The 26,011-nt window shown below is 39.3% G+C and overlaps 1 protein-coding gene across 19 annotated transcripts in view; it reads left to right on the top strand.

The window, feature by feature from the left end:
• ptprsa (protein tyrosine phosphatase receptor type Sa) overlaps nt 1–18,960 on the top strand; it is a 191,319-nt gene extending 172,359 nt beyond the window's left edge. For all 19 annotated transcript variants that reach the window (XM_046856810.1, XM_046856812.1, XM_046856814.1 and 16 more), the window contains 7 exons: nt 41–326; nt 4,399–4,577; nt 5,468–5,594; nt 8,434–8,559; nt 11,246–11,400; nt 14,132–14,267; nt 15,620–18,960. In XM_046856810.1, the coding sequence (XP_046712766.1) occupies nt 41–326; nt 4,399–4,577; nt 5,468–5,594; nt 8,434–8,559; nt 11,246–11,400; nt 14,132–14,267; nt 15,620–15,688 (1,078 nt within the window). In that variant the 3' untranslated portion in view covers nt 15,689–18,960. The remainder of the gene's footprint in view (nt 1–40; nt 327–4,398; nt 4,578–5,467; nt 5,595–8,433; nt 8,560–11,245; nt 11,401–14,131; nt 14,268–15,619) is intronic.
• The last annotated feature ends 7,051 nt before the right edge of the window (nt 18,961–26,011 follow it).

The following is a 26,011-nucleotide window of genomic DNA, read 5'->3' on the forward strand; positions in this document are numbered from 1 at the left end:
TTGCCTGCTTTTTTACTCTCCACTGTCCGTGTGTGTTTAGCGCCGGCGTGGGCCGCACCGGCTGCTTCATCGTCATCGACGCCATGCTGGAGCGCATAAAGCACGAGAAGACGGTGGACATCTACGGCCACGTGACGCTGATGCGTGCCCAAAGGAACTACATGGTGCAGACGGAGGATCAGTACAGTTTCATCCACGACGCTCTGCTGGAGGCGGTCGCCTGCGGCAACACAGAGGTCCCCGCCCGCAGCCTCTTCTCCTACATCCAGAAACAGGCTCAGGTGGAGGCCGGAGAGCACGTCACGGGCATGGAGCTGGAGTTCAAGGTAGCTCACTAATACAGATCAACTGAAAAATGAAACAACCCTCATTACAAAGATGAGTGGTGGGAATTACAGGAGAGGAATGCCAGGATTTTTGTATGCAGCTTTTAATCCATTAATAATCTTATTCAATAATCCAGTGAGAATATTAATTTCTGAACACCTTCATTGGAATTCATCAGAAAAGCACAATCCAAATTACATTTAATAATGTGTTGTAAGTCATTTTATCACGCATTAATGATCATTTTGTATTATACAAAATCCAAGATGCAGAAGCATCAAAGCAGCCATCGGCTCGAGAAAGTGTTTCTTTCTGATATCTCTCATCGGATCCAGAATGTCCAAGTCCTTACATGACACTACACAAGTAACACACGTCACCTAGCCGTGAAGGTTGGACAAAAAAACAACAAAAAAAACAGAATCCCTTATGAGATGGGCTCTGTCCCAAATCACACACCATGTATTTTATTCTTTGCCACATATCAGGCGTATAACACGGTGACTCGATCTAAACGAATGAGTAGATGCGGGTGCAGATATTTATTTAAAAAATAAATAATCAAAAATGCAGACGAGAGACATGAAATCAAAAGAAAACATAACCTGATCAAGACATCAGCAAGACGTCATGAATTTGAGCGCTGACTGCACCCCTGGTCTCACCTCACCTACATCAGTACCTGAGTTTAATAAAATCTTTGTAGCAGAATGAGCACAAATCTCCATAAAAATCTAGTGGAACACCTTCCCAGAAGAGTGGAGGTTATTATAACAGGATATGGGACTAATAAATGAGTGTTATCTATTAAAGAAATGTAAAAAGCGAATGTTCGATGAAGGATTACACTGTATGAGCTCTGGTATCCATAGTAACAGCTGCTTTAATCTGACTTCCTGGCTTTGATGTACCGCTGTTACCTTACTACAGAAACCACACACGTAGCCGAAGTTAGAGGCCCGTGGTTGTTGCGAAAGACGCTTTGCGAGCGCAAAGAGCTGTTGACATCACAGCGTATGCTACGTGACTGAAATCCATTAAAAGCTCACTCGTTTCTGAGTAGCTCTTGACCTAATTGCGTGCACCGTATTGCACTACAGCCTGTAATCGTTTGTTAAATTACCCTCCACAACGGAGAAACGCATCTGTCGGGCGAAGAACAGCGACGCTCGTCATCTCCTGGGAAGACGCTCTCGCCGCAGTCCATGCAAATGATGGAACTCAAGCAGCACGCCAGAGGACCGAGATTCGGCTGAGTTATTAATAGGAGTGGGAGAGCTACAGGAGGCTTTAATTATTAGCTGATGATGATGAATCGACACAGAGAGAGAGAGAGAGAGAGAGAGAGAGAGAGAGATGGATGGAGTCTTTCCAGCAGTTCCTTTGAAACTACCTTATTTAAATTGTCCCAGTGTAATTAATGTGTCCAGATCATGCGTCAGAGCTTAACGTAGCAGAAAATCTATACATGACCAATTCTGGATATACACTATATGCACAAAAGTATTGGGACGTCTGAAGCCATATGTGCTTCTTTCCCAAACTATCACACACAATTTTATAGGACGCCTTTGGTTGCAGGAGCATGAGATTTTCCCCTCACGTGAACTAGGAGACCCAAAACTGCTCTGGCATGAGTTCTGACCTCAAACCTATTGAACACAACAGACCTCCTCAACTCACCTTCACCAGTACCTGACTTTACTAACACCCTTGTCACTGAATGAATCTCACACAAATCTCTACAAGCACACTCCAAAATCTAGTGGAACATCTTCCCAGAAGAATGAAGGCAAATGTGGAATAAATGTTGGAATGGGAAACTCAAAAAGCACAAACGAATCTTATCAAGTGTCCGCAAACTTTTGTCCATATAGTGTATACTGTCTATAGCAAAACAGTGACACTGATGAAAAATGAATCAATTTACATTTATTTGTATAGTGCTTTAAACAGTCTCCCAAAACAGCTCTACAGAAATAAATGAATGAATGAATAGATGGATGAATGAATGATTGTCTCTTTAGAGAAAAAGCCACCATTCCTATGATTAGACTTTCTTCTTAGTTCTAGATGTTCTCTGAGTTGCCCCCTGCCACACACACATATATATATATATATATATATATATATATATATATATATATATATATATATATATATATATATATATATATATACTGTAAGGTCTATACAGTATGGTACCGTAAAATGCTCTATTGCTAAATGATGTATTGTATTTTGTTACATTGTTGTACATTGTTGTTAGATTACAGTATACTACCCCATACTGATCACTATCCTTTGAGAGTCCTGGGTAGGATAGGCCACGTCTCGACTTCTTCAAGTTATGACGGTGTCATGGGAACACGTCTCCTTAGTAAGTCGGGGACTACCTGTAGTTCTGGTCGTCCCAGCTTTCAGCTCCATAGTGACGTTTCGTTTATAGCAGACAGTAAAGTAAGTCTTACTGTAATACTAATCCGTTAGATCTGGTACATCTGTATTTATATTGAATGTGTATATTTACAGAAGAGACAGATTTCCTTTCTCAGTTCTACAGCTTTAGATCAGAATTAAAATAGTGGAATATCGGACGCGGAGCACGTCTCGACTAAGGAGGGGGAAACGGTGTGAATTTTCTAATGCAATTTCTTCATTTTAGGCTAAGAGCTGTGTGGGTATGTGCGTGTGTGTGTGTGTGTGTGTGTGTGTGTTGCTGAACAGTAGGAGTCGAAGTAGAAATAAATTGCTTGGTCATGTAGTTCTGACACTGAGAGTGTATGTGCATGCTGGTGTATGCATGTGTGTGTGTGTGTGTGTGTGTGTGTGTGTGGTTTGTGTGTGTTTAAATTCTATCAGCCAGATGCATGGCTCTCTGCTTTTTCATGCTTTTCCAGGTGCTTCCTTTGAAGAGTAGGCACCCAGCCAGTGAGACACACAAACACACACACACACACACATCTATCCAGCAGAGCTAACCAACTGTACAGTATGTTTAGAAGTAACTGTGTGAAGAGAGGGAAAAAAAAAGAAAGATGGATAGAGAGAAAATGAATGAGAGAAGGAGAGAAAGGGTGTCAGTCATAAGAAGATTCTCTCAGACAGACGACCTAAAAACAGGGATGGATTGTAGCCATCATGGCTGCTCTAATGCTAATGCATCCTAACCTCAATTTGGATGATATGACTACATACAGTCATTCGAATGTATTCAAACCTCAAGGGCAATTTGTATATTTTATTGTTGTATTTTTGCTATGAACTGTAGACATTTGGGTTCTAGATCCAAAGACGAACATGAGACGATTTTATTTCACTATATTGCCACTTTTTCTTCTTATCTGTCTAAGATCAAAATATTTGGACACTTGATTTTCATGTTAGTTTATTTGAGCGTTTCTCATTTATAAACGTTCCATACGCCCGTGTGTGTAAAATCGTGCATGCGTGTATATTAGATGTGACAGCGACCCATTTCCGCCAACTCTATCGCTATTTCAGAGATGATTGTGTGTGATGGATGGAACAGGTGCTTTGAGGATCTGGGCCAACACACCTCTATCAATAGTGCCAAGCAGCTGGAACACAGCCGTGACTCACGTGTGATCCAAACCAGACCACTCTAAACTCACATGTTGTTTCTCATAGGTTTATGTTCGTAGATATATTCCAGATAAGGGTAGATACATGTAAAAAAAAGAAAAAAACGATAATGTTATTTTTCCTGGACGACAAACTTACATACAAATATGGCCGCCAAAGAAAAGCAAAATTATATCTTAAAAAAAAAGGCATTAAGTCACATATACATTGCAGGGATATTGGAAAAGTTGTATGTTAACTCCCTGAGATTCATGAGGAAGAAACCTGGAGAGGAACCAGACTCAAAAGGAACCCCTCATCTGGGTTAGTTAAAGTTATCAATTGTGTTTACTGACAGACACTGGAGTGCAAAACTGTTCATATCCAACTATAAACCTTATCCAGTGTAGCAGACTGTTGCTGTGTATTAAGTGTAACGCAGCAATTCGTCTTTCACATCTCATGTTCTTGTCTTCATCTTTGCAGAGACTGGCCAACTCCAAGGCCCACACGTCGAGGTTTATAAGTGCCAACTTGCCCTGTAACAAGTTCAAGAACCGCCTGGTGAACATCATGCCGTACGAGACCACCCGAGTGTGCCTTCAGCCAATCAGAGGGCTTGAGGGCTCCGACTACATCAATTCCAGCTTCATTGACGGATACAGGTACGCAAGAGGCGCTCGCGTCTTTCTTTCAGACTCTAGCATGTGTTCTGGTCATTTTGGCACCCATTACATTTTACATTTACACCCTTTAGTAGAAGCCCTAATCCAGAGCGACCTCCAAAGTCTCTATCATTGAATATATCAACATTGGTTCATTAGGTTACATACTTAGAATACCATCAGGCTAAAACTCTGTTGCGAGGAATTATAGCACACTTTCTTGTATTTTTTTAATAAACAAAGACAAACCAAACAAGGAAAAGTGCTATTTTAAGTGTTTCAGGAAAAGCTTTTTTCGCCCGTGATTTGAAGACAGACAGTGACTCAGCTGTTCAGACATCTAGGGGAAGTTCATTCCATCACCTTGGTGCCAGAACAGATTCTAGATGTATGCCTTTTTTTTTGCCCTCGCACCCATGTCTCATTCTGGTGTGAGCTGCAGGATGCAATTACTGTACAAAGCTTTATAAAAGGTCATTAAAAAAAACAGATTAAAAAAAAAAACAGGAAAGGAAAAAAAAAAAAAGAACAAATTGGACGAGCGGTAAACATGCGCTCGTCGTGTTTTACGAATGGTGTCTGGTTATAGTGTCGAGTTTGTGTTAATGCTTGCTGTGTCTTGCATTCGGTAGCATTATAATGGTTATTGCAGCTTCCAGGCAGCCATGAAATTTCCATATCTCACTTTAGTTATTCTCAGTAGTCGTATTCACACTCCTGTGCACTTTCCGTTTGGCTCGGCGCCGAGTCTCGACAGGATCTGCAGCGAATTCACAAGCGGGCGTGAGTTCGGCCTACCGGAGAAACTTTATGTACAAGATGAGCTACGGAACATGAATGCATTTAATCCGTGTGTGTGTGTGTGTGTGTGTGTTTGTGTGTGTGTGTAGGCAGCAGAAGGCCTACATAGCCACCCAGGGCCCATTAGCCGAGACCACAGAGGACTTCTGGCGCATGCTGTGGGAGAACAATTCTACCATCGTGGTGATGCTCACCAAGCTGAGGGAGATGGGCAGAGTAAGTGTGTGTTGTGTTGTGTTATGTGTGTGTGTGTGAATATCAGTCCTGATCTCTGCGGTTTATTTCTAAAGTATAATATTTTTCAAAGCGATTCATAATACATGACAAAAAAATTATAAAAGGTTACTATGGCAACCATCATAAGTTACAGTTTTAGAAAACGTTTTTTTCTATAACACTTCAACTAAATACACTATAAGGACAAAAGTGTTGGGACACCTGACTTTTCCAGGCATATGTGGTTGCTTCTCAAACTGTTTCTTTAAAGTTGGAGGCACACAATTGTCTTTGGATGCGGTATGATGAAATTTTCCCTTCACTTTAATCAGGAGACCCAAACCTGTTCCAGCACAACAATGCCCCTGTAGGCATGGTTAATGTGGTAAAAGATCTCTTAAGATGTTATAGAGCTCTGAACTCAACTATACTGAACCCCTTTGGGAGGAATGTTAACGCTGACTGCACCCCAGGCCCCCTTATATACCATTACCTGACTTTACTAACACCCTTTTGGCTGAATGAATCCACACAAAGCTCCACAGGAGAGTGGCGTTTTTAAACTAAATGGGGATTAAAAGTGGACTGAAATGTTAGAAAGAAAGGAACGTACCATTCTTATGTTCAGGTGTCCACATACTTTTGTCTATATAGCAAATCATTTCTGTGGGTATCTGCATAATTAAAGGGGTACAATTATAGGAAAATAAGCAACAACTTACTTAATTTTTCTTATGTACCAGTTTTTATTTTTAGTTAAAGAATTAATGGATGATACAACATTTGTAACATGTCTAATGTTGTGGATCGTCTACGAGGATCTACTTAGTAGAATTAAACAGGAATTCTCTCACTTGCCACCATTTTCCTTTGTCTTCTATAAAGACATTAATAATCAGAGGTGTAAAGAGTACCTGATCAAAGTGTAGACACCTTACTGAAAAACTCAAATCTCAAAGTCACCAATTCCAATATAAAACAAATCTGATTTGAGCAGTACTTGATTATTTGACTCATATTGAACATAGGATGCACTAGTCCTCAACACCAAGACAAATGCTAGTAAAAAGCCAAAGATTTGTAAGGTTTTATTTGCTAAAATGCAAATCAAATTGCACAGCTGCATTAACCAACAACGCAACAGTCTCTTCAACATGCCAGAACGAAATCAAGATCGAAAGAATCGGTCCAAAAAAAGCAAAGTAGAAAAAGCAATCTTTCAAAAAGGGATCTTCATTTAACAAATACATTTACATTATCATGTCACAAAGTAGGAGAACTATTAGTATTCAATGGCCATATACAACGAAAGTAAATCCTTTAGGGTGAAGTAAAAGCAAATATTCAGTGCTGAATGTGATTTGCTGCACCTCTTGCTTTTCTGGCAGAATAAATAAACAACGCCAGATAAAGCTGAAAAAAAAATGTAATAAGTAATGGTCATTTTCAATCAAAATATTTTGGAGAAAAAGTACAAAGTATAAATGTAGTTTAGTAGAGAGTAAAAGTTGCTTATATCTTTAAAACTCTTATCTTATATTAAAACTAGAAAGTAGTCAAAAAAATGGCTTAAATACAGTAAGAATGTACATTGATTTAAAGACTATACACAATTGGAAATAAGCAGTAGTGGACAGTAACAAAATAAATGTAATTTGTTACTGTACTGAGGTAGCTTTTAGGTCTATCTGTACTTTACTTAAGTATTTCTATTTGGGGAGACTTTCACTTTAACGTCACTACATTTAAAAGTCTAATATCTTTTTACTCGACTTCTTTTTGTGAAATCATTTGTTCCTTTTTATTTGAGTGAATAAAAACTTAAGTGGTCAAACACGCAGCAAGTCACCAATCAGGGACGAGCGCGTGCTCTGTTTTAAACTTGTTTTGATTGGCGCTTGGTGGCATCTGCTCATCGCCAACATACAGTTCAGCGTCAATTCAACAGCAAGCAGAACATTTCATGAGGAATAAATGATGGAAGAAACTCCTGACTGTAACTTGCCACAACACCCGTGGCCTTAATTGCGTGATTTTCTTTTAAGTACCGTATTTTCCGGACTATAAGCCACTACTTTTTTCCCACTCTTTAAAGCTCGCGGCTTAAACAACGAAGCGGCTCATTTGTGGATTTTTCCTGGGTTTTTTCCAGTTTCACAAGCTTCAAGCCAAAAACCTGAACCCCATTAGACCAATGAAATTTCCGAACGGGTTCAGGTGAACCAATGAAACTCTTTATATTAAATCAGATGCGCTCCCACTGAATCGGGTCGCACCACATCATAAATATGGATGAGGTTCCTCTGACGTTTGAACTGCCGCTCACTCGGACTGTCTACAGGAACTGCGAATCATTCGTCACGCTGAAAACAACTTTTCACATAATCTAAATTGATTAAGAAAGAGACTTGTAACAAAAATGATAATAGAAACATTATAGACATAATAAATCATAGTACTTTGGATACTGAAGTACATTTGAAGGCAAATCCTTTTGTACTTTTACTCAAGTGAAAGTTTACTTTTACTGGAGTCATATTTTACCTACTGTATCTCTACTTTAACTCAACATGGCTTGTGTACTTCATCCACAGGTAATAAGAACCCACTTTCCGTGTCGTTGAGGAAAAACTAAAAACCAAGTTATATTTTAATGCCTTACCATGTGAAAAAATCTTACCATAGTAACCATAAACCATAAAACAACCGCATTAATGAACTAACCGTCTATCCAGTCAGGTCTGTTAGTTCTGAGAGCAAAATAAACAGCTGTAAAACAGCCTGGGTGAGTTTATGGGACATGAGACTGGAATTAATTTGTGTTTGTGTGTGTGTATAGGAAAAGTGCCATCAGTACTGGCCAGCAGAGCGCTCCGCTCGGTATCAGTACTTCGTGGTGGACCCCATGGCCGAGTACAACATGCCCCAGTACATCCTCCGAGAGTTTAAAGTTACAGACGCAAGGGTAAGCCTCACAACGTACACACTGTTCAGACTTTCTAGCACACACACCAGATGCTAATATCTTCCCAAGCCCTTATGCATATTAAAGTAGCTCCGTCATTCTGCATCTTTTATTAATTACTTTTGGGCAGCATATTAATGCGGAACACGAACGTAACCTCAACATTCAAACAGCGGCTTTTTCAGTGCACCTTCAGTTCTATAAAATAAACTGATTATACGTTTCATTTAACGGGTTCGGATTGAAAACCTTCAGCGTGACTGATTCTCTTTAAAAAAATAAATGCAAAAACAAACTTATACTAATTCTAAAGCATGTTGGTAAATTAATTTTCTGGAACGTTCATCCTGAGGCCTTTTACACACACTGCAGTATTGCTTCTGTCGGAAAGCATTAGAGATTCTGTGGAGAGTCACACACTTCCACACAGAGAAAGCAGAATGTGAGAGTCATGTATGGTGTCAATGGTGTAATTGGGATTGGATTATGAGACAGAACCTGTGGAAGCGTAACACCATCGTGTTTAAGATAGGAGAAGGTTCAGGCTAGAGGAAAGAGAGAGAGAAGATGAGAGGGTCACTGCAGCTACACAGCTGAGACCTAGTCACGTATTTAATCACAGGATTCGACTCACTCCGTCCAAAATTCAGTTCATTATATTCACTTATTAAAGTGTTGGGGGCGGTTGGGGAAGAGAGAGAGAGAGAGAGAGAGAGAGAGAGGAGATGATGGGAGGGTCACTGCAGCTACACACCTGAGAGAAGAGAGAATGAAGGAAAGTACAGGAGAGTGAGAGTGTGAGACTAAGGAAGAGAGAGAGAATGAGGAAGAAGGGATCAGTGAGCGAGATGAAGAAAAGAGAAAGTAAGAGAATGAGTGAAGCGATTATTGGTCGAGATGAAAATAGAGAGTGAGAGAATGAAGGAGAAGAAATGAGAGGATAAGATAAAGGAGAGTGAGAGAGTAAAGGAGAAAAGATGAGTGGGTGAGATTAATTAAAAAGATTGTAGGTGAAGAGATGAGTAAGTGAGATGAAGGAGAAGATGGAATAAAGGAGAAGTGATAAATAGGTAAGATGAAGGATAAGTGATGAATAGATGAAATGAAAGAGAAGTAATGAATTGGTGGAATGAAGGAGAAGAGATGAATGGGTGAAATGAAGGAGAAGAGATGAATGGGTAAAATAAAGGAAAAGAGATGAATGGGTGAAATGAAGGAGAAGAGATGAATGGGTGAAATAAAGGAGAAGAGATGAATGGGTGAAATAAAGGAGAAAAGATGAATGGGTGAAATGAAGGAGAAAAGATGAATGGGTTAGATGAAGGAGAGGAGATGAATGGGTGAAATGAAGGAGAAGAGATGAATGGGTGAGATGGAGAAGAGATGAATGGGTGAGATGAAGTAGAAGAGATAAATGGGTGAGATAAAGGAGAAGAGATGAATGGGTGAAATGAAGGAGAAGAGATGAATGGGTGAGATGAAGGAGAAGAGATGAATGGGTGAGATGAAGGAGAAGAGATGAATGGGTGAGATAGTGGTTTGACTGTGTTGTGATTTGATCACTCAGTGTGAGTGTAAGCTGAACTCAGGCGCTCTGTATGGGACACTCTGTAAGAGACACTCACACACATTCCATTTACCTTCTTCTGGCAGAAATCTTCCAAACCTAGCTATGGGAAAGAGTTCAAAGACACTTCACTTTCTTCTCTCTCTTTTTCAATACAATACTAAATGGGATTGATGGGTGTGGTTAAAAGTGGGCAGGTCTGAGTTGTACAGATGAGCATGTCTAAATAATGCAGCTGTGTGTAGTAAAGGTGGGAGTGTCAGTTGTGTAGATAGGTGTGGTAAAGTTCGACATCTTAGAGAGTAAACAGGTGTCCTTGGCTGAGTGGTAAAGTTGGGTGTGTCTGAGTGGGACAGGTGGGCGTGTCTGAGTGGCTCAGATAGGTGTGGTAAAGGTGGGCACATCAGAGTGACAGATAGGCGTATCTGAGTGGTACAGGTGGTGTACCTGAGTGGACCCAATGGGCATGGTAAAGGTGGGCATGCCAGAATGTGACAGATAGACGTGTCTCAGTTAAACAGGTGGGCATGTCTGAGTTGAACAAATAGGCGTGGTAAAGGTGAACATGTGAGAATGTGACTGATGGATGAGTCTGAGTGGAACAGGTGGGAGAACCTGAGTGGAACAAATGGGCGTGTCTAAATCAGAATGGCATGTTTGAGTCAGATGGGCGTGCTTGAGTGGAATAAATGTGGGACAGGTGGGCATGTCAAAGTGGAACAAATGGCTGTGTTTGAGTCAGATGGGAATCTTTGAGTGGAATAAATGTGGAACAGCTGGGCGTGTCATAATCGTACACATGGGCGTGTCTGAGACAGATGGGCATGCTTGAATGGAACAAATGTGGGTAAAATGGGCGATCTTAAAATAGATGGGCGTGTTTGAAATAGATGGGCGTGCTTGAAATAGATGGGCGTGTATGAGTGGGACAGATGGGCGTGTTCAATTGAAAATACTTGACCACTCCTATAGAAGAATTATAAATGACATGAATGACCTTCTGTAATATAATTTCACTTTGTTTCTTGAAGCTTTGTACTTTATATCTTTTAGTTTTTTTCAGATTTTATTTCTTTTTCTCATTCTTTCTATCTCTCTCTCTCTCTCTCTCTCTCTCAGGATGGACAGTCTCGGACTGTGAGGCAGTTCCAGTTCACTGATTGGCCGGAGCAGGGAGTCCCCAAATCTGGCGAAGGCTTCATCGACTTCATTGGCCAAGTGCATAAAACCAAGGAGCAGTTCGGCCAGGACGGTCCTATCTCTGTCCACTGCAGGTACAATTCACACATACACACACACACGAACACACACACCCTGAATAAATATATACCCTCGGACTGATGATCATTCCTCGTTCTGGAGGCTTGAGTGTTGAGTACACACTCCCACACACACTTCTCATAAGCGTGCTTTAAATCTTTTAATGGCATCATCAGACATGATTCTCACACTTCCAGCCCATTAGCCTTCAGCATCCTCTCTTTTCAGTCTGGATAAGACCGAACTCTCAAAGTCCTATAGCAGCACCATTGCACACGCGACAGCGTTAAACAGCCTACTTTATAATAATAATAATAATTACTCTCGTCGCTCTCGCACGCAAAAGAACCCTCCGATGATCAGACAATTAAAGCTATGAACCAAAGCCAGAGACTGCTTTTTACATTTCACACCCATCTACTGTAATAATTAACATTTTCTCTGATTCACACAAATAGAAGTCAAATCATCCAAACACTTCTGATGTTTGATTTAAAAGATCTTGTAGGATCTTGAAGGATCTGTAAGATCTATTTGTTGTGCATGAAGATGTTGAATAAATCATGGTTGCTCTGATCTGATCTATGATGGAACTGGCAGGTGTGATAGACACTTTATAAAGTGTGTGTATGCAGGGATGTGATTGCTCACAAAAAGATGATCTCCCAACCCGTATTCTAAGTGCTGTCTCTCTCAGACAGACACACACATCGCTTTTGTTTACTCTGGCTCAGGTGGCTCATGTCTCATTTTCCCCATCCATCTCATATCTCTTTCACTCCACTTTTCTACCTCTCACACATCTCTATTAATCTACAGCTGCTTCACCCGGTCTTTTCTTCCCACCCAAAATATCAAACCTAACAGAGGCGCCGCTCATTAAATGGCTGAGCGAGTTTAGTGAAACGGGAGCATGAATCTTCCTGTTCATGGAGCCTGTCACGTCTCGAAGTCGCCGCGTGTTAAACGGGCTTTGGGGATGCGCGAGAGCGGCTTCAGGGACAAACAGCTGCGCAGGTGCCAGACGAACACTGCAGGTTTTTATTAAACGGCAGTTCCGCGCAGCGTCGTTACGTCCAACAATGTTTAACCGTAGTCGTTATGATTCATGGCGTGAGGCAGCGGATGTGCAGCGAGCGGAGGTGATGTTCGCTAAGTCAGACCCTTTTTTATGCACCGTTTTCAGCCCCGGTAAACGACAGGGGCGAAAATAAATCTGTTGTCATAATAGTTATTGCTCCACAACCCGAAGTGTGAGGTGGAAAGAGAATGACTGAAAGATAGAAAGTAAGAGAGAGAAAGAAATACAGAAAAACAGACAGCAAAAGTGAAAGAAACAGAGTGAAAAAGACATAGAGAGAAAGACAAAGAGATAGAAAGAGAGAGGAGAAAGACAAAGAGACAGAAAGAGAGAAAGACAAAGTGACAGATTGAAAGGAAGACAAAAACTGAAAGAAAAAACAGCAAAAGTGAAAGAAACAGAGTGAAAAAGACAGAGAGAGAAGGACAAAGTGATAGAACGACAGAGAGACAGAGAAGGAGAATGACAGAGATAGGAAGAAAGAAAGACAAAGTGACAGATAGAGAGGAAGACAAAGAAACAGAAAGAAAGAAAGAAAGAAAGAAAGAAAGAAAGAAAGAAAGAAAGAAAGAAAGAAAAAACAGAGAGTGAGAAAGACAGAGAGAAGGACAAAGAGATAGAAAGAAAGAGAGACAGAGAGGAGAACGACAGAGAGAAAGACAAAGAGACAAAAAGAGAGAAAGAGAGGCAGAGAGAGAAAGACAAAGCAGCAGAGAGAGAGAAAGACAGCAAAGGAGAAAGAAAAAGAAACAGTGAAAGAAAGACAGAGTAAAAAAAAGAAGGACAGAGAGATAGAGAGAGAAAGACAGACAGACCACAAGAAAGAAAGAAAAGGCTTTGTGAGATTGTGTGTGTGTGTGTGTGTGTTATTGGTTATGCTTCGACATGCCTCCCTGTAGAATTGGCACTCAGAGTTGATGGTGATTATTTCTTCGATAATCCTCTCAGCGTTCCTGGATCACTGCATGTCTAAAAGTCATTACCGACATCTTTAAAAAAGCTCCTCCCCCTAATATCCCACTGCTGGGAATCCCCAGGCAATTGTACAGGACGTCTTTGGATGTGGTAGCATGACATTTTCCGTTCACTTGAACTAGCAGACCCAAACCTGTTCCAGCATGACAGTGCTCCTGTACACAAATCCAGCTCCATAAAGATTTGGGTTAGAGTAGAAGATTTCCTGCGATTGAGCTCTGACCCTCAACCCTAATAAACACGTTCGGGATGAATCGGAGCGACACCCCAGGGCTCCTCAATTCACCTACACAAGTACCTGATTTTAATAAATCTCCACAAGCACACTGAACATCTAGTGGAACATCTTCCCAAAAGAGTGGAGAGTATTATGAGAGCAAATTTTGGAGCGAATGTAGAAAGGGATGTTCACAAAGCACACGCGAACCTTAAACTTAGATGTCCACAAACGTTTGTGCATATAGTGTATATCCAGATGTTCTACACAAATGACCACACAAAAACAGGTTTCTTTGGATTTTCACGAGTATTCCATCATCTTCATCTTCAGTGTAGAGATGATTGTAAAAAGGACTAGATTATTGTCATTCATGAGCATCAGATTTGTTGCTGTCCTGTTTTCACATATCAGATCAATTTGTACATGTTAACATGTGTTGAAATATTTTTTTTGCTTGTGTGTGATGCAGTGCTGGCGTGGGGCGGACCGGAGTCTTCATCACGCTCAGTATCGTGCTGGAGCGGATGCGCTACGAGGGCGTGGTGGACATCTTCCAGACAGTCAAAATGCTAAGGACCCAGCGGCCGGCCATGGTGCAGACCGAGGTGAGAGACACTGTTACAAAAAACGTCCAAAAGGTTTATTCCATTTATATAATACCTTTCATTCATTCATAGCAAAAATATCTAGACATCATTTAAGTGAGACAAACAAAAAATCTAGAAACTGTTCTCTCCTTGCAATGTCAGTCTTTGTTAGTTTAGAATCAATTTTATTGACCAAACATCCATGAGCATTCAAAGAATTAGTTTCTGGTTTAGAGTGTAGATAAATGATACATTCACTATATGGATGAAGGCACTGGGACAGCTGACTGTTCCAGCCGTATCGGACGTCTTTGGATGCAGTAGCATTACATTTTGTCTTCACTTGAACTAGGAGACAGAAGCCTGTTCCAGCATGACAATGCCCCTGTGCTCAAAGCCAGCTCCATGAAGATATGGTTCACATGGGCTAGAGTGGAATCCAGGATAGTGGAGGTTATCACAACAGCAAATGGGAACTAAGTGTTGGAATTGGATGTTTAGGTAGCATATACTAATCTCAAGGTCAGATGTCCACAAACGTTTGTCCATATAGAGTACAAAAAGGTACAGTCGGTGTATGCGTGATGGTAGCATTGCATCACCAAGGAGCAGTCGTGAAGTTTAGTATATATACTGTATGTATATTCTATACTAGGGATGTGCATCTCTATAACTGAGGGCGATGCGATTCACATCTGGTACCATACGATACATTAAAGATACATACGAAGCAGCTACCGATGCGATGTGATACGATTTCGATTCGATTCGACACAATGCGATTGACTGCATTAAAATGCAACGGAAACATAATGCTGTGCAAGTCAATATGGTACCGATAAGTTTTATTTTTTTTTACTTTTATTTCTTTTGTTCAGACTGACAGCAAATCATAAAACCAGATGTTCTTTTCCTGTTGTGTCTCCAGAAAGTTGCAGCTCTACCTCTGCCATGTTAATCTGTATTCTATGTGACTCTCAGAACACGTCTCAGTCTCTGTAGTGTAGTGATGCGTCATATTTACGTAGCATCAGTGAATAAGCACAAACTATTTGTCACTTACTAAATAATAAAATTATACTGATAATCGTATATAAATAAACTGATGCAAATATGTTAAAAACAATGCAGCGCGATACAAATGCCAACTTGTGTGTTTTTTTAATCGACATGACATTGTTAACTTTTTTACTGATGCAAATCTATAATATAATAATATATTGATATAAAGTATATGACGTTTTTTTTTTTACAATCCATACTTTTTTTGTATTACTGTACAACCTAAAAGTAGCACAATCTTCTAACCCAGTACTGTTGTGTAATAAAAAATTCATAGACAATTTTGTTTGATTTTGCTGTGTCTGCAGGACGAGTACCAGTTTTGCTACCAGGCAGCTCTCGAGTACCTAGGAAGCTTTGATCACTATGCAACGTAAAAGCCATCTCCTTCCCCCCTGCCCAGCGCCCCCTCTACAGCCTCCTGAGCCATAGGAACAACCTGCTTGAAACATTTGAAACAGTGACAACTAGACAAAAAAAATCCAACGTAAGAAAAAATAACAAAAAATAACTAAATAAACCCTGCCATGAAAAAACAAAACAAAACTCCAGAGTGTATTTGGTGTCGGATTCCAGAACCATCTTTAAAAAAAAATCCAAATTGGACAAGATACCAAGCCGAAGCAGATGCAGGGATCCGTTTTGAAACCAAGTACGTCCTTAATCATGAGATGGAACCAAAAGTTTTGGCTCAGGCCGCAGGGTGGGAATGATCTATAAGTCGGACCGCTTTGCTTTACCTCAAGTGTTCTGATCCAGAGGATATTATTAATCTATACGTGGACGTATATCTCCAAACCGATCTTGTAAAGATACCACAAAAATAACAAGCGAGTAAAAACGGGGCGAAAGTTCAGAACTCGCCTACACGTGTGTTTCAGCGGATGATCGAATGTGGACATGATCTCACTGAGACTGATTGGTGAGCTGATTGGGCTGAGATGCCTCGGTGGGCAAATTCCAGGCTTTTGTGTTGGTGAAGTAGGCAGGGATTTTTATCTGCGGTCCCCACAAACTCTACAATCTCATCCATTTTACGACGTCAACGCAAAATTGTGCTCATCTTTAAGAAAGCGATAGTTCTCCAGAAGTCGTTCCAGGTTCTTCTTTTGGGACAGGCTAGCCAATGTCTTCACAACACGCCAATGTAGCTTTGTCTTGAAAGCGTATGGAGGACCGGAGTGTGACAGTATCTTCAGCCAGGAATGTGAGGACCAAATGACGATCCGATTAATTTTCGGGATAGTCATATACGTTACCTTTCGACTGGCGTTTTCCCACTGCCACGAGCCTGGTAGACGTGGACCACCATCATTACCTCCACCACACGCATAGAATCATGGGATTGGTACTCCAATCGGCCAACATGCAACATTGCTTCGAACCTGGGAAGGCTTTTCTTTGACAAAGCTTACTTTATCTTGTTTGACCAACGAAGATCGTGAACGTTCCTCATGCCAGTCTGCACCCCTGCTCTCGGGGGCTCCCTGAGCTCCCGGGACACATTTATTGGCGAACACCATTAAACAACATCGGCGAAGAGAAAAACAGCGGTACTTAACGTGCGCGTCTCCGAACTTTTAACTACGACTTGAACATAAATGTGTGTGACAGGAAGTCAGGAAACTCCTCTTCCTTTGCTTTCTGCATAAGTCAAAATGGTGTGTGTGTGTGTGTGTGTGTGTGTGTGTGTGTGTGTGTGTGTGTGTGTGTGTGTGTGTGTGCTGGAGAATGTTTAAACGGCAGAGCATTCGGATTGGTGTCCAACAGGAAGATACTGACTGTGCTGTGAAAGGAGCCGTGTGTAGTTTTTTCTTATTTCCAAAAAAGCCTTATCGTTGTTGTAACTATACAAAATGAACATTGTTGTATTATTATTATTATTATTATCAAAATTAACACAATTTCATTGAGTCGATCCGTTTAGTTTTTGTAACAGATACAGATACCGTCTCGTTTTTTTTTTTTTCTTTTTTTTCTTTAATAGGAGGAGAAAAATGAGCTGGTTTTGTTCATATTATGTTAAAAGACATTCTATTTTTTCACTATAGAAACGTGGAATGTGGTTGTGCGTGTGTGTTTGCGTGCACACACACACACACACTCACATACATGGTATATTTAAATGCAAAATACAAAGATGTATCCAAATCTTAGTATGGGTAGTATATTTCCTGTATTTTTTATTTCACTCACGAACATGTATACGTTTGTACGTTTCATTTTCATCCTGATTTGGAGAAATGCCGCTTGGCCTCATTCTTTATCGCTCACATAAGGTATGAATTCATAGGTTTGATTTTTCATTCTTATTATCATTAGTAGTGTATAGTATGAGGTAGATACATTTTTTTTTTTTACGTAGAATTTTTTAACATCGACTTTTTTTGTTTTGTTTTTCAAAATGTTTTAACATACATGAACTGTACGTAATGTTTTATCTTCCTTGTGAAAAATTCATTTTTACTTTTCTTTTTTATTATTCATTTTACTTTTTTTGTTTTTTACTTTGAAATCACAAAACTGATCATCGGCTTGTTATGTATAAACAATGATCCTGAATATGACTTGTAAATAAACAAATCTAGATGATATGTATTTGTATAATTTGACCCACACGTTTTCTGTCTGAACAATTCTGAATTTCAAAATGGAAAAAAAAAAAAAAAAAAAACAATCTATCCAGATTTCTCTGAGGAACTTGGTGTTGTAAGAACAACATTCTCCATCTCTGATCCCACTTACTTTCACTGTTTTTTGCCAAATGAGCTCTGAGTGTCCACCCCAGCGATTTCAACAATTCACTCTATTTTTTTTCCTCATATGTAAGTGCTTGAAGCCGCTATTACATTGCATTTAACACTTTTCTTTTAACCTTTTGAATCAAATAAATTGTTAAGATAATGAACCTGGGAAGAGCTGGTGTGCTTGGTTTGTACGCTTGAACATCAAGACATAATGGAGTGTCTGCACAAATTTGCTTAGAACCAATTCACTGGTGTGTTGAATCATGTCACAGCCGGTGCGTTGGGTTTAGCAGGACTTGTCTCTCAGCACTGCCCATTTTCTTCATTCTTTTTTTTTTTTTTATCCACCTCAGGCTGATTTACTGATCCTTCAGTCTGTATACATGCATACTACATCATTTTTTTACTCCCAGAAATCGTTTTCTTGCTAAAGTTTGGAAAGGAGAGAGAATTCTAGAATCTGGACAGAATTCCAATGCTGCCTTGGGAACCGGAGTTTGACTCGTTTCTCCACGAGTCGCTCTTCTACGCGTTTGGACGCACCGATCTCTGAGACTCCGAATAAACCTGGCAGACATCTTGGAGGCGTATCGAACGTTAGGACTTTTTCATCGAGTATTCGGATCCCTGATCTCTGAGACATCTGACCTGATACGTCAGATTGATTAGGGAAAAGTGCTAAGGAAAAGTAAACTACACGTGGAAAAGTGAGCTTATTGACACAAAAAAAAAAGAAGAAAAGCCAAAATTCTGAAGTGATTGAAAAAAAATATGTTTGTCTTTGTACGAAAGCCAAGTGATACTGCTTTCAAACTGTTACTTCTAACGGAATACAATAATTGGTTTAAAAACCACTGTGTATGTAGATATGTTGACTTTGTATTAAAGAAATGTTGTCTGAATCTCTGTTTTTGTTGCTTTTTTTTGCCCTTGACATCAGACATTTTGCTGTTGAATACAAATCAACTGCCAGCATTTATTGGCGTATTCAAGTCTGATATTCAATTATACAAATTCTAATTTTATTTGTCACCTACACATTCATACAGAGTACGACATGTAGTGAAATGCATTTTAATGACTGTAAACATGTAAACATGAAAAATAGAAATAAAATATAAGGATATAAGGTGCATGAAAAATACTGACAGAAGTACAGATTAAAATAATCCTGTGTTGTACATTAGTTTTTGTGTTAGTTTTATTACTTTTTGCATTTAAAAAAAAGAAAAATCCAAACGTCCAACTCACTCCTAGGGAAACTATTTAACTTGTAATTCGAACTTTATTATAACTTACATTTTTTACTAGTTTTAATGATAAAAAATTAAATGTGATGAAGTAGCTACACTGCAATTTACTTAAATGAGGAAAATCACCTATGATGTCATTCACGAGACAAAATAAAACATACGCTGGCTGTCAAAACTTTGGGAACACCTAGTCTTTTATTGTTTTTTTTGACACATGCATGTTCCTTTTGTTTATATGCAATAAACTAGGTCATTTAATGCTATACAGTTTTTCACCAACCTGTCACTTTAGGCAATAACTGTATGATAACTGGATAAAATTTTAGTATTATCTTCTCAAGGGACAATCGTAAAAAAAATTTAAATTGGATATATTTTAGAGTAGTCAATATGCAGCTTGTATAGCAGTACAGATTTACTCTCCTATCATACGGTATAATGTAATCAATTTTTTTTTTTTTTAATTTAAAGAAAACAATTTCACACATTAAACATATAATTATTATGCTATTACATTTGGGTAAAGGGGAAAATTGTGTAGGATGAATTGCACTACTACTGACTCTCTCATCTCTCAACACATACCAGAGAGCTAACGTTAGGTCCTGAACCCTCACATGTTCACGTTGATTGTAAGCAGAAACAACTTGGGATTGTAGAGGCAAGAAAACATAAATAGCGACTTAGTCTCAAACTAGATATATTTGAATAAAACCATGTAACTTAATATATTACATTACAGGCTACAATACTATACTGGTGAATTGAATTTCAGTGATAAATAAGAGAGTCGACAGCATACAGCCGCCCTGTATTCAGACTGGCAGCTCATTCTGAGTGCTTTTTTGATCTAAACTGTGTTTAGGCAAGATTCATACTTGCTTTTTGAACATCAAATTCCAGCATTTAGTCTCAATTGCTATTATAATAACCTCCACTCTTTTGGGAAGATGTAGGGATTAGCTTTTTTTTTTGTTTGTACTTTTTACTTTTTTTACTTAATTAGTACTAACTATACTTTTTTACTCAATGTAAAGTAAAGAAGGTTGGGCTCTGACATGTACTTAAGTAAAAAGTAGCCATTATTACTACCTGTTTTAGTGTCATGCTGGTAACTGGCGTCACGTCATTAATATCAGGGCTGTCAATCGATTAAAATATTTAATCGCAACTTAATCGCACATTTGTATCTGTTCTAAATGTACCATAAATTAATAAATTAATAAAATAAATATGGATGCTTTATGCAATTGTATGTTTATTATTAGTGAAACCAAATTCAGCATAGAGCATGAAGACAAAATAATCTTGTAAATGTTTTAAATTATGGTTGTTTAAATTATGTAAATCATTAGGACACCAAATGGGTTAACGTTTGCTATGTTTCCACACGGACGGTTAACGGGGTGATACCGGACAAACTGTACCTCTTCTAACTTTCATACGGACAGAGGTGGGAAGTAACGAAGTACAAACACCTTGTTACTGTACTTAAGTAGATATTTCTGGCATCAGTACTTCACTATTTACTTACTTTTTACTTTTTACTTTCAGTCATTACATTTTTATACAAATACTTTTTACTTCTTACATTTTTAAAACAGGCTCGTTCCTTTAGTTTTATTCCAATATTTTGGTGAAATGTCAATATTTTTCTTCTCATTGTGCACCAATTTCAGCCCATCAACATATTTCCTGTAATTGCACGGCTTTTTCAATCTACCACTGGCTCTCACACACCACAGATGAAATCTAGTTTACAAAGCGAACAACATGCAAGACAGAAGGCAACAAGAAGTCGGGGGGTAACATGGATGAGACAGACGGAGTCAGTGATGTAAACATGACTGAGAACAGAGACATTACTGATCACCTTATCATCATGTATCTATGGATGTTCAGCCTGGATACGTTTATTAGGTAACAAAATGTGACATTGGTTTTGTATTAGTCTTTATATAAAGGCTGTCAAAATTCAAACACAAATTCATTTTAACGGCACAAAAATGTATTAACACGTGATTAATGTAGAGCGCATTCTGACCATTTTTATAAAAAAAATATAAATACATAAAGAAATAACTAAATATAAAAGAGCCGAAATTAAAACCTTCAGCACATCAAACATTTATTCACTATGTCCTTTTAGATATAAAATAAATAAACAAACTCTAACGAAAAATATTTGTAATTAAAAATTATTTTTCCTCATAAACCAACTGTTTTTGAATCTTTTTTTTCTTTACCTTACAGATGAGAGCAAAACATCATTCAAATCCATAAAGGATCTACTTTTATTTGTGTACACTCAGAACAACAAAACGCTGTGCTTTTGTAAAATAAAGAAAACAGACAGGGGGCGCTCTCTGCTGTCTCTGTCATCTCCCTTCACAAACGCATAAATAAAACAACCTGAAACTCAGTGAATACTTGCCTCACAGACATAATAAATATAAGTATAGAAAACTTAAAATGTTTTTTACATAAACCAGTTCACATCGAAAGCAAATATTCTCTGATTGTGTAATCCGTATCATTCGAGTTTTCTATACATACATTTATTTATAGCAGTCCACTCAAGATCTTCAGCTTCAACCCATGTAAAGTATATCTTCATGGAGCTGGCTTTGTGCACAGGGGCATAGTCATGCTGGTAAAGGTTTGGGTCTCCTAATCTTAATCTTCAAGTGAAGGGACATTTTTATGTTACTGCATCCAAAGACATTTTATACAATTGTGTGTCTCCAACTTTGTGTTTACAGTTTAAGGTAAAAACTACATATACTCAAAAAGGTCAAGTGTCCCAATCCATTTATTCATATAGTGTATATCCCACACACTGATAGGTGCCACTCTTAAGAGTATTCATGTTATGGCTACTTTGCAATAGGAATCGTTGAATGCATTACAGACACATTGGACACATTGTCTGCACCTGTTGCCTTTTATGGGAAATGTGTTCAGTTTAATTTGTACTTTTGAAATGACAAAGATCTTGCCTAATGAGTCGTTATAAAAATAACCCAATTTGGTTTAACAACTACAAAAGACCAGCAGTCTGTTGCCATTCTTTCCTTAGCATTTCTGCCCCAATAAACTTTCTTTCAGCTTCTCCCATTAGGGGTTACCACAGCGGATCATCCGTATTCATGATCCGCATGTTTGATTTGGCACATGTTTTTACGCTGGATGCCCTTCTAATGCAACCCTCCCCATTTATCTGGGCTTGGGACCGGCACTAAGAGTGCACTGGCTTGTGCAACCCTAATGGCTGGGGTTGGTTCCCTGACCGGGAATCGAACCTGGGCCGCGGTGAGAGCGCCGCATCCTAACCACTAGACCACCAGGGAGCATTTCTGCCACAATGGCCCTCTTTAAGTGCTTATTGTAGTTCCCATTTTGACCAGAAGGTAGCTCTAAATTCAATGGGCACAGGGATGTCGGCTTAGCTTAGTGGTTAAGGCATTGCTCTTTCATGTCATGAGTTCAAATGCCAGCCACATCAAGCTGCCACTCATGGGCTCAGATGTACGAATTAGATAAACGTAAGTTGCTTTGTATAAGGGCAAATGGTATAGTTTAAGATAATAGTGTTCATCACTCACAAACTATGAATGAATATTTCAGCGGAATTTAAAATGTCTGGTTAACATGATTAACATTTGTTTCCCATTTGCTGATAAAAGACCGGGCTCTGTGGACAAGCCGTCTTTAGATGAGAAAAGAAAGACAGGAAAAAAAATGATCACCAGCTGAATCACTCAAAAAAGATGTTTCGTTATTTTGCGTTGTGATCAAATGTACGTTTCATCTAGACAGAAGGATATAATAAAACCATTCGTTTTTTTAGCCACGGGCTTCGAAAAACAGCTATAATGAAATCTGGCACCTTGACAGAACAATCTTAGCTGTGTCAAAATTTCACTCGGGGTAGGAATTGATGGCATCTTCATTACACTACACACAAACACTCACACACATTCACACACACACACCTCCCACTCACTCTGCCTTCGCTCTGATTTTCCTAAATGCTTTGGACACATTGGTTGCACGTTTCATCTTCTGATTTTGTCTTATATAACCGGGAATCAGCCAACAGCATGCAGTCTCCTCATGGAGACTAAATCAGAATTTTCATATTTACTTTCACGTGCATCGAAATTGCTTGTGGATCCAGTCTAATCAGCGTGTCGATACACAATAGCCGGGATTAAAATGCCCGTGAGGATGAAACCCACACCTGTCACTGTTTATGTTATTGCCTATCACATGGCCCATTAGTTTAGACTAGAGAGCACAAAGGCCAGTTAAATTTATTGCCAGTAGCTAAAGCCTCCAGGTTTTCGCCCACGTTAATTAAAATCACAGCATCCTCATATTACGCTGGGAGTAATTCTGTTCTGTTCTCTGTTAGTGTGATATTAAAAACCAAATGTCTGTTCTCTTGCTTTCACTAGGAACACTACACGAGCTAATATTACTTCCCAGTCAGTAAGCTCAGTGTGAAGCTGTCCAAATGCCAGGGGCCCTGCTGCTCGCGCTCAACCCATCACCTGTTGCTATTTACGCTCCTGTCTCCCCTGGGCTGAGCACATGGCACTAGCATTCTGCTAATCACACCCTCCATCCAGCACATCCTCTTTGACTAAAGAGGCAGAAGAGGGGGGAAAAAAACAGAGTTGCTCATTTATTAGTGGGGAAAGGCAAGGCGAAGCAGGAGGATGTGGGCTTAATTATGATCGGAGGCAGGCGCTAGCTCATTAGCGCTTGGCTAAGCAGGACATCAAAGTGGAGTTTGTGACAGAGCACCCAAAAGCCATGGAAATTTGTAATAAATGGCAGAGCAATCCATGTGATTATCTGCAGTCTGTGGTGGAGCTTGAGTGCAACTAAAAATCAAGGCTATTTGGAAAAAAATTGTGGGTAGTCTCGAGGGCATGCGTGTGAGGCATGGTGTCTTAGCTTTAGAAAAGCTTCTTCATACCAAGGAGATTCTGAAGGAACCACAGCCTGCTTAATACGTATGGAACCTAATGGTTTTCATTCATTTGGTTTCTATCAGTATTTAAAGGATTTAGGGATTTATTGTCCAGGATATAAACAGTTGTAAGAATGAATTTGTTTCAACCAGAGTGCTGCTGAATTCTTCAGTCTGATTGTTCAGAATATGTTCTATAATAGCAACTAGTGCAGCTGCTTGTTTCCATAGTAACTGGGATTTGTGTTTGACGCATCATATATAAACTGATCTTCAGTTTTAATTGTATAACAGTTTTAACAATGGACATTGTCCCAAAGTATCTTAACAAATATAAATTGATTACAACGATACAGTTTCAGATTCGGATATTAGTCCCTATACGTTGATCACTAATGAGTAAACCATTGGTTATGGGGGTGAGGCAAAAACTCACTTAGATGATATGAGGAGGAAGGGAACCCATCCTCATCTGGGTGACAATCATTGGGGAAAAAAATTGCTTTACTGCTCAGTCCTCCATCCTCTACCAGTGCACCATACTCCCTCCATTTTTTACCACTGCACCATGATTTCTCCATCCTCCACCACTGTTTCACTGGTCTCTCCATCCTCTACCACTGCATTACACTCCCTCATCCACTACCACAGAGCCAAGCTACCTCCATACTCTATTTCTGCTCCATTGATCGCTCCCACCTTCCTCTACCACCAGTCAGTCCATCTTCTATCACTGTTTTCTTGATTGCTCCCTCAATTTAACCATTGCTTTTCTGGTCCCTCTGTCCTTCACCACTGTACCACCCTCTCTCCATCCTCTACCACTGCTTTACTGACCCATCCATCTTCTCTCACTGCACCATGATACTTCCATCTTCTCCCACTGCACTATGATCTCTCTATCCTCCACTTCTGCTTGAGTGGTTCCACAATTTCTTAGGGTATAAGTAAGGCATGCTTTAAGCATCTGCCAAATGCAATAAAAGTAAATGTGCATAAAGTGATTGCCAGGTTTCAGTTATCGCAACCATGTGATAGCCTTCCATTAGAATGATTTCAATGTGTTCGACTTTAAAGGAAGGCATTCTTTAAAGCTGTTTAAAAGTGATAGTATCATTTTAAAAACATTATAAAAAGGTATTCCTTTCCTCTGTGAACAAAGACTTTTGGAACATCCCAGATGGTAGTGTGAAGCTGAATTCATTTTATAATCTATAAAAACATGCTTGTACTAGTTATTAATTGTAAAAAAAAAAAAAAAAAAAAACATTTAAAAATGTACCAGGGTTTGTTTGGAAATCTAAAATAAAGCATAATGAAATCCATTTTTTAAAGCCACTTTGAATGGGACTGGCTTTTGGAACTTTGTTAGCAAACCTAAATAGCGATAGCTTCATGTTTCTTTTTCCAAAAGTATATAAAACAAGGAAAAATAAAGCCCCAGAGTCTAATATGTTCTGAACATTTTCAACCCCCCTTTATGCCTCAAATGAGCTTTCGGTTCACAATTAAAAATCTCTATCGCTTATGCAACCTCTGGAGATTTCTCAGAAGCTAATGTTAGCAATTTTGCATAGCCCTGAGCTTAGTGTGTTCGTGGGGTTCGGGGTGTAAATGAATCCGTACAGCAGTTGGCGCGCCACCATTTTCTGTCGTTGGATTCATGGGTATGGATTAGTGCAGCGGGTGGGTTCGCTTTCACTAGGCCAAGAGAAAATC

This window comes from Silurus meridionalis, chromosome 9 (assembly GCF_014805685.1).
Source record: "Silurus meridionalis isolate SWU-2019-XX chromosome 9, ASM1480568v1, whole genome shotgun sequence".
In the NCBI taxonomy this organism is placed as follows: Eukaryota; Metazoa; Chordata; class Actinopteri; order Siluriformes; family Siluridae; genus Silurus; species Silurus meridionalis.